Below are 20,196 nucleotides of genomic sequence, written 5' to 3' on the forward strand. Positions count from 1 at the left end.
GCATCTCCCAGCCCTGAGACAATCTGGGCGGAATACCAAGGAAACGGAGCACTTGAGCTCATGTTAAAACCACAGGGCCACATCTGCCTCATACTCTGGACATACCTGTGAATGTCCACAAAATGCAAAGTAAGGTCCCTTTTAACTCCTGTAAAATAAATTAGGTTGCAATCCCCCTACATTTCATTGTCCTATATTTGGCTTGGTCCAACCAAGTTCAAAGGCCTTTGATTCCTCATGCCCTCATCTCCTCCCCACTACTACAAATGTAATAAGGTAACTGCACTATAAAGTCCAGATCATCTATTTTCCAGAGATTCCTTAAGTACACTCGGTTGGAATCCCTGTCACCCCAAAAGAACCTAAGGAATTGAAGGAACCAGAATTGATTTCATGAATTATCTCACTGCAGCAATCACAAACCGATGATCCAATGTCAGGAACCTCTTACCTTCAGTAAGCAAACAAAATGGTGATGCACAATCTGAGTCTCTGGTTGTACAGCAGAGTGAACCTGCCTTTTGGGCTAGCAAACTAGAAACTGAGGTCATAACTTTATTTTCCCTAGCTAGAAACATAATGGCCAAAAGCCAATATATACTTCAGATTGTTGTCATTATCTTACAAGGCTAGTTCAAAATCAGGCCCAGTGAGGGGATGAGCCTCGACATTAGTGACCTCAGACTTTATCAAGTGCTTCCAGAAAGCCGCCTTTGTGCTTGGAACTGTGAATTGCTTTTGTGCTCGGACAAACTTTCAATCTAGAGCTGACGCGAAGCGGCCTGCCTGATACAAATAGGACTCAAGTGAAAAATCTCTTGTAAGGCATCTGGATACAAACTGCCTTGCCTCAGTAGCCGTCAGTTGTATACTGTTAGACCGACTACATGGGAACATTTACTACAAGGTACTTGCCAAATTCACCATCATTTTAAGAGATGACATGATGATATCCACATATACCCTGAAAACTGTGATGGCTCTGTCAGAGATTTCTCTACATTATGTTTTCTGGCACACTCAGTCTGATTCTACTTTTTTCCCTGACATTTTTTTATTATTATTAGTTACGTAAGAGCATTGATAGAGGAGTAGGTGAAGGTGACACAGGTGATGTGCTCAGAATCCGAGTGCCAACAGACTACTAACACTCAACTCTGACCTTGTAAAAATAAAACTCTCTCATGTGCCCTAGTCACAGTAAAAGCACAAACACACTTGTGAAACCATAAACACATTTAACCAGAGATCATGGCTTTCCAGCACAAAGGCACGATCCTTTGGAGCGTCACCCCGAAATTGCTGCGTTTTGCCCATCGATTCTTTGCCATATCCTCTGAGCCAAGGCAGTAAGAGGTCACTACAAGTACAGATCGGCATGGTCGAGAGAACGGTCAGTGCGGGTACATGCGAGGTAGACACGCATGTATATCCCTGCCTCACAATCCCAGCACAGTGATCAGTGAACACTGCCAGAGTCACTAACTGCAGAGAACAGTAAGGCTGGACTCTGTCTTCCCGCTCTTTATTGAACCTCCCCTTCTTTATTATCTCTAAGCCCCTGCTCGGATTGCCCGCATCCCACACCAGACTGCTGCTTCACATCCCAGCTGCTGTTTCCTTTCCAGCATTCTGCTAATGCATCCTGGGAGGCAACAGATGCTGCTCAAGTGCACAAGCCCCTCCCACCCACGTGGGAGACTCAGATGCGGTTGGGGCCCCTGGCTTTAGCCTGGACCAGCCTTGGCTATTGAAGATACATGGGGAGTGACCCAGTGGGTCGCAGATCCTCTCTCTCAAACTCACTCTCCTGTGTCACTTTGCTTTTCGTTAGATGAAAATAAACAAGATGAAACAATGAGTTCAGTGAAGGTATAGGATACAAGAGCCAATACACAAAAATCTTTTCTATACACTGGCTATGAGCAATCCCAAAATTAAATAAACACTTCCATTTCTAATAGCATCCAAAAGAATACAACACTTTGGAATACACTTCAGAGAAGTACAACACAGGCACCATACACATTATAACCAGTGCTGAGAGCAATCAGAGTATCTAAGTGGGATAATATCAAACCTCATAGATTAGAGGACAATATGAAGATGGCAGTGATCCCCAAATTCATCAGCAGATTCCATGTAATCCCTGCCAGAATCCCAGCCCTGTTGTTTGCAGTAACAGACAAGCTGATTCGAAAATTCATTAGAAGACACCAACGGACCCAGAATAGCCACAACAATCTTTTAGAAAAATACTTGCGTATATTAGCATTTACATATTTATTTGAGAGGAAAAACAGCCAGATGTCTTCCATCTGCTTGTTCATTCCCCAAACGGTTGCAACAGTCAGGTGAGAGCCAGGCCGAAGCCAAGAGCCAGGAACTCCAGCCTGGCCTCCCGTTTAGGTGGCGTGGGCCCAACTACTCAAGTCACCATCCACTACCTTCCCAGGTGCGTTAGCAAGGAGCTGGATTGGAAGTGCAAGAGGCAGAACCTAAACCTTCATATGGGATGCTAGCATCAGAGGAGGCAGCTTAAGTTACCAGTGCCACAATACCAGCCCCGAAAACAATCTTGAAAAAGAGGACTCACTCTCCTCTTTGGAGAACTTGGAATTCTAATTTCAAAACTTACCACAAAGCCTTAGTCACATAATCAAGAAATGTGGAATGTAATATTGACAGTTAGGATAGACATACAAGGGCCTGTGCTGTGGTGTAGCGGGTAAAGCCGTTGCCTGCAGAACCAGCATCCCATATGGGTGCCGGTTCGAGTCCCAGCTGCTCCTCTTCTGAACCATCTCTCTCGTGGCCCGGGGAAGCAATGGAAGATGGCCCCAGTCCTTGGGCCCCTGAACCTGCACGGGAGACCCGGAGGAAACTCCTGACTCCTGGCTTCAGATCGGCGCAGCTCCGGCCACTGTGGCCATTTGGGGAGTGAAGCAGCGGATGGAAGACACCCCCCACCCCGCCTCTCCTTCTCTCTGTGTGTAACTCTTTCAAATAAATAAATCAATCTTAAAAAAAAAAAAAAGGATAGGCATATAGATGAACAGAATTGAGCATTCAGAAATATCCTATTAACTTATAGTCAGCTCATTTTCTTTTTTTTTCTCTTTTTTTTTTTTTTTTTTTGACAGGCAGAGTGGACAGTGAGAGAGAGAGACAGAGAGAAAGGTCTTCTTTTTCTGTTGGTTCACCCTCCAATGGCTGCCGCAGCTGGCACGCTGCAGCCGGCGCACTGCGCTGATCCGATGGCAGGAGCCAGGTGCTTTTCCTGGTCTCCCCATGGGGTGCAGGGCCCAAGCACTTGGGCCATCCTCCACTGCACTCCCTGGCCACAGCAGAGAACTGGCCTGGAAGAGGGGCAACCGGGACAGAATCCGATGCCCCGACCGGGACTAGAACCCGGTGTGCCGGCGCCACAAGGTGGAGGATTAGCCTAGTGAGCCGCGGTGCCGGCCAGCTCATTTTCAATAAGGGTGCTAAGACCATTCAATGGAGAAAGAGTCTTTTCAACACAGAGCGCTGGAACAGTTGGATACCCACATACAGAAGAATGAAGCTGGACTCCTACCTCACACTGTCTATAGAAATTAGCCTACAACGGATCAAAGACCTAAATGTACAAGCTAAAAGCATAAAACTCTTAGATAAAAACATACGTGTAAATCTCCATGATTTGGAATGAGCAGTGATTTCTTACATGTGACACTACGAGCACAGGCAAAGAAAGGAAAAATAGATGAACCACATTTCACCAAAATGTTACAATCTGGACTTTAAAAGACACCATTAAGGGAAAAGACAGTGCACGGAATGGAAGAAAATATTAGCTAACTCTGTATCTGACAGGAGATCTGTTTATCGAATATATAAAGAACTCTTACAATCCAGCAATAACAACAATCCAGTTTAAGAAATGCGTAATGTATCTGAATACACATTTCTCCAAAATAAAACATACAAATGCCCAGTGAGCACATGAAAAGACAGATGATCGGCATCATTGTCCATTAGGGAAATGCAAGTCAAAACAAATAATCACATCCATTAGGATGTTATCACTGAGATGAAACAAAAACAGAAGGAAAAAAACAAATATTGGGGGGATAGAGAGACATCGGACTGCTCGTATTTTGCTGCTACAAAGGTAAAATGGTACAGTCAGTTTAAAAAACAGCTTGGAAGTTCCTCAAGAATACTAAACACAGTTACCACATAATCTAGCAATTGTACTCCCATGTATATACTCAAAAGAGTTGCAACTATGTCTACATAAAGCCTTATACACAACTATTCAAAGCAGTGTTATTCATAATAGCCAAAATTTGAAAAACAGAATTATCTATCAAACTGTGAATGCATCAACAAAATAGGCCATTATCCATTTCATGCAGTAGTTAATGCAGTCGTAAAAAGGAATATGGTGCAATATGGAAGAATCTTAGAAATGTTGTGCCAAGTCAGCCACGCAGGGCCACACATTGCATGTTTCCGTTTATATGAAATGTCCACTTTATACAGATCCCTAGAGACGGAAAGATCAGTGGTGTGAGCAGATGCACATAGGTGCTTCGGCTTTACTATAAGCATAGGCTTTCCTGCTGGGTTGCAAAAAATGTTCCAAAACTGGAGTTTGCTGATGACTGCACCCTACACAAAATTACACTAAAACCCACTGAACTGTACACTTCAAAAGGATGAATTTTAGGTGGTATATACATTTTATCTTATTACAGCTATTAAAAAAAACTTTATAATACTGTTTAAATTTTAAGTGGCTCAATGTAAACACACTATTATATAATTTCTATGTAATGTCATCCTAATCACAGTGTATGTTAACCATAATCATCTGTTCCCCTGATTTTAATGTCCATGATTTCAGGACCGCTGCTATGGCACAGCAGATTAATTCTCCGCCTGCAGTGCCGGCATGCCATATGGGCACTGGTTCGAATCCTAGCTGCTCCTCTTCTGCTGCTCCTCTCTGACATGGCCTGGGAAAGCAGGGGAAGATGGCCCAAGTGCTTGGGCCCCTGCACCCACGTGGGAGACCCAGAAGAAGCTTCTGGTTCCTGGCTTTGGATCAGCTCTGCTCTGGCCATTGCGGTCATCTGGGGGATTGAACCGGTGCATGGAAAACCTTTCTGTCTTTTCCTAACACTGTCTTTAACTCTGCCTCTCAAATAAATAAAGTCTTAGAAAAAAAATCCCTGATCTCAAATGCTTGGGACTAGGAATATTTCAGTTTTTTAAATTTTGGCGTATTTGTAGACACTTCACTAGTTGAGCAGCCATAATCTGGGAGTTCATCATCTGCATTATGCTGACACCTGGAGTATCACGTCATGCTGGGTTCTTGGATTAGGGATGCCCAGTCTGTGTGATCTGCCAGGGACTCAAGGTCCCCTGTGAGAAGTGACCTTCTAGCCAGAGAAGTATCTGTGGCTCCTGGAGTATCCCTCAAGGCTCTAAATGAAGAATGCCAGTTTAGGCCCTGGATACTCCTGACCCTGGAAGTGAGACTGGACAGGGCTAGGCACATGGGCCAAAAGGACTGGAGGCTCATCACTTCAGGAAACACATGTTACACAGCCTGAGAATCTTCTCTGAAATTCTACTCACTTGATTCAATTTCTAATATTTCTATTTGTATTAAAAATCCTTGGCTTTTGCCAGTTAAAAACAATGCCAGGGTATCAGTGGACATTCACAGTCTGTCTCCCAACATCTGATGGGACATCAAAGCTCAGAACATTTTCTTCCACTCATTTCATTAAGCTCCCTGAGATCAGATGGCCAATGAAGGATGAAGGGAGAACAAATCGTCCCCACTTGTTTTATACTATGGAAGATGGGCTAATTCAAGTGTAGCTTGCAGGTGCCTTTCTTTGATGGCCCCCCTGATTCTCATTTCTTGGCCTTCGGCTTACACCCAGCATGAAAACGTAATTTCTTCGCAGCTGAAGACAGCTGAAAGGATATTACTCACATGCTAAAATGTTGATGTATCTGTTTTTGTGCTTGTTATCTGGATGATTGGAGTGTTCCGCAGTGATGTTCATATCAGCCGTACAGCGCTGGACTTCCTGGTGGAGAAAACAGACAGCGAGATTTTAGACACACTTCAGAAAGGAAGGAACTAAATATCTCCAAAGGCCTGAGGTGTCTCCTCACTCCCTAGCCACAGCTACCACTGCCTCCCAACTCCAGACAGATTTTCTGAAATATTCATGATAAATACAGGAAAATGCAAAGGTATAAAGATTTCATTCTTTACGGACTCATGGATCACCTAACATTTTCAAGATTTGATCTAGACATTAGGATGCAAGCAAAGGACCTGTTTTTGAGTATGTCCACATCCATCCAATGTGCCCAACAGAAAAGAGATGGGAGCATGGGTACAGGAGCACAGGAGGGCTTCAGACAGGAGATGCCAACTTGCCTGCAACATGTTTAGAAGCACTATAGCATCCTTTCAGAACCAGGAGACTGTGCACTGACTAAAGACCCAGTCCTGAAATAACACTAATGTGAGGAATCTTCAAAAAGTTTATGAAAAACCACTGCACAGATTTCAAATATCTTTTGCATCCAAAAAAAAAAATCCCACTTTTATTTTTAAGATGTATTTATTTGAAAAGCAGAGCTACAGAGATAGGGCAAAGACCCCACTGGTGCTCGGGCCCCTGCGCTCACATGGGAGACCAGGATGGAGTCCTGAACTCCTGCCTTCAGTCACGGCAGCCATTTGGGGAGTGACCCAGAGTGATGGAAGATCTCTCCATCTCTCCCTCTAACTATGCCTTTCAGAGAAATACAAGAAATCTTTAGACAGTAATTTACAAACCGCCAAATTATCCTTCTTTGGAAAAAGCAATGACAGGAAGGAACTGTCTTCACTAAGTTGGTCATGGATATAAACACCATCTATTAGCTTGTTTCAAGGTTGCTGAAAAACCCAATTTTTCTGCATTGTATGCTTCTAACCCAAGAAACTACTGGAGCTAACTAATAAGGAAAGTCATTAGCAGGGCACAGCTGCCACAAGAACAGGCGCAAAGTAGCACAAAATTATCAGGAGAAATGTTTTACACATAACAGATGTAACAGAGTTTAGGAGTGTACGGACTTTGTTCTCACAAAGGAGTTGCATAGCAATTATGGATGTTTTCCACAACATTTACATTAGTCTTCATGAAAACAAGGAATCGGTTGTCTTTTATATTCTCTAAGTACTTCCCAGTGAAAAGTGTCCCCTTCTCTTCAAAGAGAAACTCATTATCATCAGAGAATATAATGCATAAAAACAGTTACTATTTGTTCAAAGAATTCATATTTACTAACTCTGAATTCTTAGAAGATAAATACTCCGTTTTTCATAATTATACTCTTTCCCAGCTGTCCATCAAAAAATCAAATAACACACTCAAAAGTATTACTTTAGCCTACATCTTTGACCAAAGTCTATTCTATGTGACAATTCTTACCAGTATCTCACTTTTAGGCAATGTGTCGGGCTCTGCTCTTTTCTGTTCTGAAATAGTTAATAACCTACAGCTTGGCAAACACTGGTTTCAAGAGCTTGAAGGCTGCCTTTGGCTCTTTTCTCTAAAATGAGATAATAAACGGTAGGCGCAAAAAAACAAGTCTGCCACGTTAACCTCCCTGAGAACATAGGCCCTGCTAGCCAGACCAGGAATGGGGCATAAACTTTTGAATGTGGATCTGTATTCAGGACTACACTCATTTACTCTCCTGACAAAGCCCAGAGACGAGCTGCCATCCTTGGGTTCCGGGTTTGGAAGGTCATACCTTCTGTGTGTACTTCATCAGGGCTAAGTTGTTTCCCGTCAGTTACCCGGAGAGGTTGTACCTTTTAGTTCTTTAGTCTGTGATTAACCTTACAGATTGTTTTTTTACTTCTGTTGTGTGCATCAGACCCCAAGAGCTGTGGACTGAGGCTGGGGCTGTATTTCCATATAATGCAACAGACCACAACAGCTTGGGAGCAGCTGTGTGCACTGTTTAAAGCAGTCATTCAATACGGTCAATCACACTCTTTGTTATCTGAAATCCTTGGTCTGTCCACTGCTTGTATTTCACTTTTCCAATTAAGTGAATGACAGAAAACAAAGAAATGTCATAAATAATGTTCAATCTGATTTTATGAGAACCCGTGGGGTTTGCCTTCAGGCCCTCTGATTCTGTCTTGTGGATAATAATGTCATCTGTAATTCCTTGCAGTGCTGCTCGGCTCATTTAGATGCTGATAATATCATCTGATCCTGGAGTGGTTTTTCTCCATCAGAACTGGCATTTCAAAGTTAATGTGATTTTAATAGGTGTTAAAACCCTTTAAAGTGACACTGGCCGGTGGTATGTGCCCAGTAAAGTTACTTATTCAGCACTCTGAGGAGGAGTTTAGGACTTAAGCTTGTTTGCATTTTAAACCTGGAATTCTAATAATGAATATTCTCAATATTAATCAGCAAGCAACCACAGGAGAGGGCCTGTGGAGACCAGGAGGTTTAAAACAGAGTGCAGATCAAAGAGTGAACCGAATCACCAGTATCTGATACACCTGGAATTCTCAGCAGAGCAGATGGGCTGTGTGGAGTCCTTGCTGTGATTGGCCTACATAACACCTCAAGATCGGTACCCCCCCCCAAGTCCTGGGGCTCAGTTTGCTAAGATAAAATAATTGAAAAAACAACAACAACAACAACAACAACCACCACGTCTAGAAATTTTCCCATTTACTCACTTTCACAAAGCAAGCGGAGATGGAATGTTTTCCATCTAGTGAGCCAATGATAGACTAAGTGCACACACCATTTTTACTGTCTGTGTCGAGGCAGCCTATGCTGTGTGTGAAGGTGGCTGTTCTGCAGAGGATGAACTGGTTGGGGTCATGACTGCAGCCCCAGTCCTTAGACATGGTTAGATACAACAGCCGGCACGGAGAGAGAGAGAGGTGTTAGCCACCCTGCATGTTTCTGCTTCTACCCAGGCCACAGATGGCTGCCACACTGACCACCTTCCAGTGTTGGGATGACTGTGTTGTTACCTTACCGTATACATTCCAGATTCCTCAGCCAGGCATTCAAGGTTCCCTGCTCCCCATCTTCCGCCAGCTCCCTTTCCAATCTCAGACAGTATTTAACTCCAAGCCCTTTGAAAATACCATATGGTTTCCTGCTCTTTGCTTTATTGTCACTTGCCTTGCTAAGAATGCCTGTTCTTTGGGTTGGTCTTTCTTGACCTAAAATGAGTGCCTTTCCCCTTCAGAAAAACAACCCATCTTTGGAGAGTACAACACAGCACCTATCATTCTGCACTTGGTCTAGAATGTAGAATTATTCTGCATGACAATTTGTGAAATTTGGCTACTTCTTTTTCTCCGCCTTCATCAAAACATCATCGACTAGGACTTTCTTCCTAAGGATTTTATTTTTCTTTACGGTATTCAAGATGCAAAGTCACATTATCACAGAGGCTCAGGATAACACAGAGCTCGGGCTCCTTTCCTGCCCTCTTGCACACAGCAGCATTTAAGGCATCTTGAAGCTCCATGTAGAGACCCCCGTATTTTATGTCATTTGCAACCTGGCAAGTCTCCATTCATCACATAAAGTGCTCGTGGCCAGTGGTCCCTCAAGAGCATGGGCTCAGGTGGACAAAGCTTTGTTCTCTTGATTTCAGATGAACAACCAGCCCAAATTTTGCTCAGCTGGTTAACTGTTACGGGACCGTCCCCCAAAGGAGCCTGTCAAGTGGCTGTGGACCTCTGGGCTCATCTCTGCACTCGGCCTTTCAACATCAGCTTCTCCGGCCCACTGGCTGTTAATTCCGTTGACCCACGTTGCTCTGGAGATCACACCTTTTCAAAGATCACGTTCCCACTGCATCTCTGCCGGCCTTCTGCATTGTGACTGTGGAGGCTGGGGGAGAGGCTGTTAATCTCTTAACACTATGCTGGGAAGCCACTCCCTGGAAAAGACCGGGAGGCTGAAGTCAGCTCAGGGAGTCAAGGGAACAGAGATCCGCACATTACCCTGAGACAGGGACTGATGTTATTTCCAGTGACTGCAAAAATCTGCTGGAGATATGATGTTGCCAGCTTTACAAAGTCACTGCTATTCATCTGTCAACGACAAAAAGCTGGCTTTCAGCTTCACCCCTAGAGAAAGGCTCCCAATAACCAGTAAACTGATTTTATCATTCTACCCAAGTTGCTAAGTTCTGAAACTCTGCTATTCACCAAACATGTCTTCCTTGCAAGATTTTTCAGAATGACAGAGCAAACAGAACTTTCACTGAAATGCCCGATCCAAACTCACAGCTGTCCTTGTGCCCTGTACATCTTCTGGACTTTCTACCAGCATTAGAGCAAGTACTCCTTTCATTTTTCTTTTCCACTTTAGCCGTGTACACTCTCGTCTCCTCCTTACTGACTGTGCTCTGAGGGCTAGGGCTGTTGTCTAATTCATTCTGGTGCTTTCTATCATGGGTAGAAAATGGCGCACAGTAACTGTTGGATGAGCTACTTTATGGCCAAACATCAACAGCTGAGCATATTTCGGTGGAATCTTAAGAAGGGTCCTTTGACCTGCTGTAGACCTCCCTTCAGACAGTGGGTACGATTTCTCGGAGTCATAATCTCAGGTATCAGACAGGGCTTGAGACCCCAGAGATCATCCCGTGGACATCTAGTGCTCCTGATTGCTGTTCCCAACCTCCTTCCCCTTTTTTCTTCCCTGTTTCGCCAGGGCACAGCTGCAGGGGAAGATTTAGACAATCTCTGGGCCTCTTGTGTATTTCTCCTTCTGACGTCAGCTCATTACAGGACACTAATGAGAGTCTGGATATCATCACGTTAACCAAGTCAGTTGGAATCAGATGGCACTGGGCTTGCAGCCCCGTGCTGCCATTCCACAACCTGGCCATCGAATGCCTCACTCTGCTCACCTGCAAATGGGGACCCTTATCTCATGCGGCTGTCCTGAGGACGGAGAGAAATACTGCACGCACAGTGTTAAGGAAATGCTTGCCATCGCATTCACATAAATGCATCTGGAAATCGAGGATTGAGATTACTCCTCTCTTAACCACAGTGAAGGGCTTTAAAATTGCACAAAATCTTTTTTTCCATCTCTCCTTATATAGCTTGTTACTATCTGTTTATAAAACAGTCGTACTAGTTTCTTATGTAGCCTGTTACCAGTTTTGCCTTTTAGCAGTTACCAAAAAGGAGTGGTACAACTGTTTAAAAATACTTCAGATTTTTGCTAAATTAGAAAGTGACAGTACATCGGTGAGCGTTTGGACTGTGTAATTCTCTTTCTGTTGCTGCTGCTTTACTGTTCTTTTTAGAAGAGAGACTATTCTTCCTAATCTGCAGAGCTCTGATTTGTAAAGCTTGCAAACCAGGAAAGACTGCGAGATGACGACAGGAGAATGATGGTCCCTTCCTGCGCACCCTCCCATTCTACTTCCCAAACCACTAGCTACAAATACTTCCCCTACATAGTTCAATGCAGGGAACTGAAGATTTTAGCCACAGTATTTTTTCAAACTATACACACAGGGTCCAGATGCTCAGGATTTGTTAACAGGCGTGATTTTGATGCAGCAAAGCCCATTTTAAGTCAGATCAAGTTTACAGAGGTGTAGCTGATTATTTTGAATAATTAAATGGTGTCAAAACCAGCTGTGATGAATAGCACTGGGGTCTCAAATCATAAATAATTGAGAAACCCGAGTTGCATTTGATCATCCTGATCAAATTCTGTTCTCTAGGGGATAAATGTTTGTCCTGCATCCCATCAACATTGTTAAATGCCTCAATATTCTTGCTCAGCCATCCAGCCAACAGTCAACTCAACTAAATCACTTTGATGCCACGCACATTTGCTGTCCTCATGAATACAAAATGCTGGACTTAAACCTTGTTCTCTGCTGTTGGACAGACACCTTTTGGGGTAGGCGTCTAATAGCAGCATTTGATAGTCAGGGTTTTGCTCCTCACAACACAGGACTCACGGCAGTCAAAGAGTTCTTTCTCTCCATCACCTTTGTTTTCTGTTTACTTAAAAAAGCAAACAAAACCTAACAACTCAAAGAAATACTTAGTTTACAAATGGGCTGCCAACCTAACTGCCTCTATGCTAGCCTTTGGGGATCCCACTGTTTGCACAGAGGCAGGGCCTCCTGGTCCATTTGCATTTCTCATTGTTCACTCCAGGTAAGCTGCAGGGCTCCTAGGTGATCCCGATAAACTCACCGTCCATGCACTCGCGTGAGCCCCATAACCCAGGCTGCGGAAAGCTGGTGGGGTCGATTAGCATCACCACCACCATCATTGTCGTCCTTTCCATTTTGAAGCCGCAACGAGGCAGAGAAAGGAGTCGACTTAGCCACAAAGCTAGAAGACAGCTGAGCTGCCATGCAAACTTGGCCTCGTCGGCACCGCTCTTGTTGCCAGAGATGTGCCTCCGTGACGCGCCTCAGTGAAGAAAAGGGCAGTCTGTTTAATAGCTCCTCATTGACACCCTGTCACTGCCGAACTGGCACGGAACCCGGAGCTGGCAGGGCGGTGCACGCCGCTCTGCACCTTGTTTCCGACAATCCGGAGGCTGGCTTCCCCCACGTCTTCCCTCCGAGGGATTAATAATCATGGCAACGGCGACGATCCACAGTCGCACCATTTCTAATCGTTACCTCGGCACTTGCATACATGTTGATCATTTCTTTCCCAGCAACGTTAGGGTGCGGGTGACAGCAGCACCCTTTTGCAAAAGCAGGGAGGCCGGGGATCAGAGATGAGGTGGTTTGGCCCACGGATTCCAAAGCTCTCAACTGCAGCCAGCATCCGTGGATGCCAAACCCGCTGCTTCCAGGACACCATGTGTGTCACAGAAATTACGCGAAAATCAGGGATCTTTGCGTTGTGAATGCTGTTCCCGGACAGAATTAAGAGGAAGACAGAACCTGAAAACCAGTCCCCACCAGTTTGCCTCTGAGTGCACGCTCAGAACAAGGGGATCCAACTGCCCGCCACCCAACTGAAACTGAGAAAGAACGCCTGGAAAAATTTTAAGTGAAAAGAACAAAAATCTCCACTTTTCAGATGTACTTTTTGTTAGGCGTAGAAGAGATTCAGTTTTATACAAATCTCTGGAAGGTACGAGTTAGGTGTCTGGAAATCAATTTCCAGGTTTGAAACATACCTCAAAATCCTCGGAGAATCCATGCTGGTTGTTAGAGTAGAGCTCACCAATGTGTTTCACAAACTGCTTGACGGGAATGGCTTCCATGTCATCTGGGGGAATGCAATGATATCGCAAGTCACAAGGAAGGCTTCCACACAACAAATGACGCTGACAAAGCCAATCACCCTTCTTTAAGACAAATGTGTGCTTTTGTGCAAGGAGTGATAGATCTGGGCTATCTGAAATGGATGTCCTAAAGACCACAATGAGGATTTACTTCGCAGCAGGGTGTGATGAGCTCTTCAGAGGCCTACATGCCAGCTGAATGGTTTTCAAAGAAGGCTCACGGAGGGAGGGGCTGGTGTCCTGGCACAGATGACGCCGCACCACGTGACGCCGGCATCCCTCATCACAACACCGGTGCAGTTCTCCACTACGGCACCTGGAAAAGCAGTGGATGATGCCCCAAGTACTTGAACTGTTGCTGCCCACGTGAGAGATCCAGATAGAGTTCCAGGCTCCTGGCGTTGGCCTGGCACAGACCGGGCTGTTGCAGTCATTCGGGGGAGTGAACCAGTAGAAAAGCATGTAACTCTCTGTCTCTCTCTTCCCTCTCTGTGTCACTCTGCCTTTCAACTAAGTAAAATAATTCATTTGTACCAAAAGGTAGACAATTCATTTTTTATGCTGAAGCCCACTTACACAATTAAACTAGCACACCATACTCTTTCCCAGAAGAGTAAATTAACCAAGGATATCTATTTGCTAAGAAATTTTATCACAATCTGGGTTTCTGTTTTTGTTTTTAATTGCTGTTTTCAAGGGATCCAGCTTAGACTTGCAACAAGTAAATTCCACCTCCACTCTTCTTCTAAGAAATCATTTACACAATTACACATAGATACTACTGTACCACTTAGTCCTGGGTCCAAGACCAACTATCTCTAAGTGTTCAAAATTTTGGTTCAAGAAAGCTGTGTGGTCATGATGCCCAATAATCTATTAGACTGAATTAGTGGATTTTTTTTTTTTTTTTGGTGTTGACAGACTATGTATACATTCAGGAAGACTCTATATTCCACCTTCTCATCGTGTTGTCACTTCAAAAGTGCATTTCCAGTTCAAGAGCCTGGAAGGGTGCTCTAAGTGTATTTGCGCAGGTGCAGTCTGATACCCGAGTCCTGCTGTACAACAGCTACATCCAACTAACTGGAGCTCCCCAACCTCCTTCCTCCTTCCTCCCTCGACCCTCCCCCGCAAATATTTCCTCTTAAAAATACTCTGCTGAATTTGAGATAAACAACAGACATGACATTTACTTTATTCAGAGTGAAAGATCTTTGGCAAACGCACAAACATCTAAACTGCCACAGATGCTTTTCTTAGCAAAGGGTATGAAGATCTGTATGTGTAAATGAGGTCCTACTTTGGCAAGAATTTTATAGATCCAGGCCTGACAATCTGATTTCTCTTCATCTGGTGACAGTTAACATTGACTATGTCATTCCTTCTCTACTTTCTCTCGAGAGAGCAAAGCTCTAGGGTGGCTTTTTGCATCTATTGACATTTTCAAACTTGAATCATTCTTAAGCGGAAAATAGCATCTCTTATACTTAAGGAAGGTGATTTATATGTTCCTAATCCAAACTGCTTAGCATAGAAATGTTACTTATCAAATAGGTAGTGCTCTGTGAGCACCGGTTCTTTTCTGTGTGAACAATTCAGGTTCTAATCATTTTAATAGGCAACCTTAAGAAAAAAATTGCCAAGTTATTTACAAATATTTCAGGATTGAAGATGTTCATGAATATGCAATCATGTTGTATGCCCAAGAAATCTATAGCTCCCATGATGTAACTAGCATTAACAAAGTAAGCAGAGCCAAAATGCTTCCCCAGAATATTTAGCAGAATGCACGATTCAAGATAAATTTTTCCAAAATTTTCTATAGATTCACTTAAAATTTTCAGAAGTAAGCAAATCCTAAAATAATGCTCAAGTGGCAGTGAAATGATCTCGGGGTATGTTGAACAAAGACATTATATATATATATATATATATATATATACACACACACACACACACACACAAAGTTGAGTCTGTTTAAGATGAGCTCACATAATGGGGCCGGCGCCGCGGCTCACTAGGCTAATCCTCCGCCTAGCGGCGCCGGCACACCGGGTTCTAGTCCCGGTCGGGGCGCCGGATTCTGTCCCGGTTGCCCCTCTTCCAGGCCAGCCCTCTGCTGTGGCCAGGGAGTGCAGTGGAGGATGGCCCAGGTGCTTGGGCCCTGCACCCCATGGGAGACCAGGAAAAGCACCTGGCTCCTGGCTCCTGCCATCGGATCAGCGTGGTGCGCCGGCCGCAGCGCGCCGGCCGCGGCGGCCATTGGAGGGTGAACCAACGGCAAAGGAAGACCTTTCTCTCTGTCTCTCTCTCTCACTGTCCACTCTGCCTGTCAAAAAATAAATAAATAAATAAATAAATAAATAAAATTAAAAAAAAAAAAATGAGCTCACATAAACTCATCTTTGAAGAGGAGGCACAAAGAATGACATGAGACGTAACCCCAACAACAGCTTAGCATATAGAAAGCAGCAATTCTTTCCTAGTTGTGTACAAATAAGAGATATAAAACTGTTTTCAAAGGCAGCGTGATATCGTTAATAGTAGAATGGGGTGAGCACAAAATTCCCTCCACAACGACAGCTTAGAATTTTCACTTCCCCTTAAACTTAGGGTGTCACTATGAAGAACGGGGGCTATAGTTCAAAATCAGAAAACGTATCAGCCCTAGCGCTGCTCTACTCTGTGAATTAAAGATGTTCAAGTTCTCATGATTCCAAGGTGAAAATCATGGCACTTTAAAGGCCACAGTCCACCTCAAATCATTAAAATAAATGCTTTCAAGGTTAACAACTTATTATATTTTTTTCCTGCAAAGTACTCAACTGAAACACCCAAGCTCACATCACACAGGCTCAGCACGCAGACCGCCTGCTACCCGCATGGCTGGATGATGCAGAAACCTCACAGATCTCAGCACGATACTCATGGAAATATGACTCACTAGTCTCTCCAATTTGCATCTTTACCCCAGGAAGTCTAAGCATACCCTCTGGGTTTCTGGGCACCACTGATAGCATCAAAAAATGGCCACATGCATGCTGCACTGACCAATGCCAGCCACCCAGGTTACACGTTCTTTCTCTTTCAATGAAGATGGATAGCCGAGAGGTCATCCCTCTTTTCTCCGCTACAGTAAGATGGATTTAAAGCCAAGAGTGACTAACTGCAAGTCTTAACTGTCCTGTTTGCCCATCAATTCTCTAAACATGAACAAGATGATTAGAAAAATAATGCAACTAGCAGAAGGCCAGGCAGTGAGACAAGTATCCTAGACATGACCTGCTCAGTTTGTATCTAAAAAATCCTACATGTTGGAAAAAGACATACATGCATAAATTTCCATCTGAACACAGGAATCTCATTAAAGATCGCGGAGGAGGTGAGCAGACTAAGAAGGAATGTGTATTTTCCATGCACATCACATTGATTAACGTGCACTCAAAGGGATAGCTACTATTTTCATACTCCTCTGACCATCGAGCAAGCAAGTTTTCCTAGGTTAACCCACGGCTGCTATTCATCAGAGAAAGCTGGCTTCAGACCCACGGGAGCTCTGACTCAGAGAATGGGAACCTACTAGATGAAGCAGTGAGTGAGCACCTGGGACTCAGGCAGGTGTTAGGGAGAGGGTCTCTGCTGCAGGACATTTGAACTGCGCAAGACATGAACGTGACAAAGTGAGGTCGCGAACGGTATGTGACTGCATGGTGCAGAGTACCAACTCTTGGGGCAGGTGCAATGCTGCAGTGAGTTAAGCTGCCGCTCAGGATGCCTGCATCTCGTATCAGTGTCCGTTCAAGCCTCGGCTACTCTGCTTCTGATCTAGCCTTCTGCTACTGTGCCTAGGAAGGCAGTGGATGACAGCTCAAGTACTTCTGTCCCTGCCACCCTTGTGGGAAGGAGGCCCAGATTAAGGTCACGGCTCATGACTCTGGCTTGACCCAGCTCAGGCTTGTTTTTCTTTTTTTAGTTTTTTATTAATGTAAATATTAATAAAAGACTAACTAAGATCAGGCTTAATGCACCACTAACCAAGAGAGTCAACAAATAGAAAGTAGAAAGATAACCATTCCACAGGAGAACAGACAAGGGCTAAAAACAATAATCAGATCACAAAACGTCCATTTTATTCTTATACTTATTCATCAATAGATGGACATCTTGGTTGATTCCCTATCTTAGCTACTGTGAATTGAGCTGCAAGAAGCCCCGGCTTTTGTACATTAGGGGAATGAACCAGCAGATAGAAGATCTCTCCCTCCTGGCCCAATACCCCATCACTCTGCCTTGCAAATAAATAAATTTTTTTTTAAAAAGACTAAAAATGCTAGATGGATTTGATGACTTCAGTGAGAATAAATGTCACTGGTGTGGTGGTGCTGATGGGAGAAGTATGCAGAACAGACTTGTGGGCCAACATCAAAGTAAGGTGTCTTCACCAACTGCAGGTCTGATGGCAGACTGTTAGGATGTAACGCAGGGGCTGGCGCTGCAGCGTAGCAGGTAAAGCTGCCGCCTGCAGTGCCGGTATCCCATATCGGCTGCTCAACGTCCGATCCAGCTCTCTGTTATGACCTGGGAAAGCAGAAGAAGATGGCCCAAGTCCTTGGGCCCCTGCATCCATGTGGGAGACCCAGAGGAAGCTCCTGGCTCCGGATTGGCATCGGCGCAGCTCCAGCCACTGCGGCCAATTGGGGAGTAAACCAGCAGATGATAGACCTCTCTTTCTCTGCCTCTCCTTCCCACTCTGTGTAACTCTTTCAAGTAAACAAATCAATCTTTGAAAAAAAAAAAAAAATGTGATGCAGTAAGAAGAAAGTCTCCATTTACTAAGTCCTTACAGATTGCCAAGGGACTATGCTAGATGTTTATCATACATTATCTTTACACAAACCCAGTGAAACGAACGTAATTGTCTTTATAATACCTATAAGGAAACCGAGGCAACTTCTGCAAAGTCACATAGTTAATTTAATGGCAGTGAGGAGATCTGAACTCAGCTTTGCTGAACCCAAAGCCTATGCCATTATGCTCTATGCTATACTGTTTGTCTTCATTCCCAAAGCATCACAGTTTTGATGAAGACAAGGAGTTCATCTGAGCACCTATCCTGGTTAATTTGATGATGTACACGTTCTACTTTTGTGTCATACTGAAGGTTTACATTACACATAAATTAGATCACTACTGTTATCCCTAAATCACTCTATTAAAAAGCATTTAATGTATTTGATAACCAGTACATAAAAATGGGATAATTACTACTAAATACGATTATTTATGCTTAGTTACAAGATTTTAGTTTTTCAAATTTTTTCAGAGAGACCACTTCCTGAATGGCTGCAACACTTTAAGGTTTTTTTTGGGAGAAATGCTGTGCTTTGTCTTCAAGCTTAAACTTCAGTTGCCTAGAAAACTCCTAATAGTAGAATGGTCACTTTGAAGATGCCAACAAACAATATAGTAACTACCTTCCTGCCAAGAAGCTTAGGTGCTGGGGTTGACTGGCTTAAGCTCTGTTTAAGGTAAGATTCCTTCTTGCTTAATCTGAAAGTTTCATATATATATATATATATGATTGTGTATATATATGTGTGTGTGTGTATATATATATATATATTTTTTTTTTTCTTCTCCAGTTAAGTTATCCACTCTGCAAGCCATCGCCATGAAGTTCACGTAGCTCTTAGCTGATTTCGAAACCTTAGCTCAAATTCCAACCGACTAATGGAGGGCAGAGAGAACATGTCAAGGCCTAACATAGTCTCTGACTCAAATCAGTGCTATTCTGTCCTTACTCAGCCACCTTCCTTCTATCCCCAACCCCAGTCCTCACAACTGGGCTGTTACCTGGTACTGTTAACCTCTAGTGAGCAGACCTCATCCTCCCTCATGTCTGTCCTCTCAGGCCCCCACGAGCCATCTGCAGACTTCATTCTGTGCCTGGTGACGTCTCTGTCAACTTAGAAAAGTAAAGCAAACAGCAAATAGAAGAACATTATAGAGACTGCAGTTCCCGAGTTGGGACTCAGCAAATAGACTTTGGCCCAAGTCAGACTCTTAGCATAAACGGAGAGGTGTGGAGATCCGAACATCTTATTTCCTAACATAAGAAGGAATCTCTTTTCATTTGTGACAAAGTGAAGTCAACAAAGAAAAGGCTTCCTAATAGTCAAAAGGCCAATGAATCTCCTTTGGAGATAATCTCTGTATAAATAAAATATGCCATCAAGGTTGGTTTAATCCCAAGGGGTTTAAGCTGCATGTTTAAAATCTCTTTATGTGCTGGCACCCTGCTGAAGCCAGTGACCTTCAAATTATTAAGATGTATTTTAACTGCTCTAAAGGAAGGAATCATTTCTTGATTTCTAAGCTACTGGTTAGCAGCAACATTTTGCGTTATAATGCTCTTATTAGAACGTTAGATTTCCCAGTTTCCAGAGGAAAAGCATTTGTAAGGATATTTTCATATTGTGGGAACTCCTTGCTGTGTGTTCTATCAACAGGATGATTTCATGAGCTAAGCTCTGACTTTTAAAAGTTGCTCTATAATGAACGTCTGCAAGATTAAGTACTATAATGCAGTGGATTTACTTTATAGATGGACTATGCAGGTAATGGTTCATTTGAAATTGTAATGAAAATATTCAAGTTATATATTTTTTAAAGATTTATTTTGAAACTCTAAGTCAAGTTTGTTATTTCAGAAGGAAACCCAAGGCCTACTTCTGAGGCTGCTACATTCCTTTCCACAGGGATTTTGTTTTTAGGCCCCTTCCATACACACAGGCTAATTTCTATCTTCCTAGCTAATGTTCCCCCCTCAAGAGACATCACCCAT

General features: G+C 43.6%; 1 protein-coding gene across 5 annotated transcripts in view; it reads right to left on the minus strand.

Moving 5' to 3' along the window:
* Positions 1-20,196, minus strand: part of PTPRG (protein tyrosine phosphatase receptor type G) — a 778,020-nt gene that overhangs the window by 25,401 nt on the left and 732,423 nt on the right. For all 5 annotated transcript variants that reach the window (XM_051852247.3, XM_008260863.5, XM_008260864.5 and 2 more), the window contains 2 exons: positions 13,245-13,336; positions 6,002-6,098 (listed from right to left, as the gene is read on the minus strand). In XM_051852247.3, coding sequence (XP_051708207.1) covers positions 6,002-6,098; positions 13,245-13,336 — 189 coding nt within the window. The remainder of the gene's footprint in view (positions 1-6,001; positions 6,099-13,244; positions 13,337-20,196) is intronic.

The sequence above is a fragment of the Oryctolagus cuniculus genome, chromosome 10, assembly GCF_051225735.1.
Source record: "Oryctolagus cuniculus isolate XC-2025 breed Fujian yellow rabbit chromosome 10, ASM5122573v1, whole genome shotgun sequence".
Lineage (NCBI taxonomy): Eukaryota > Metazoa > Chordata > Mammalia > Lagomorpha > Leporidae > Oryctolagus > Oryctolagus cuniculus.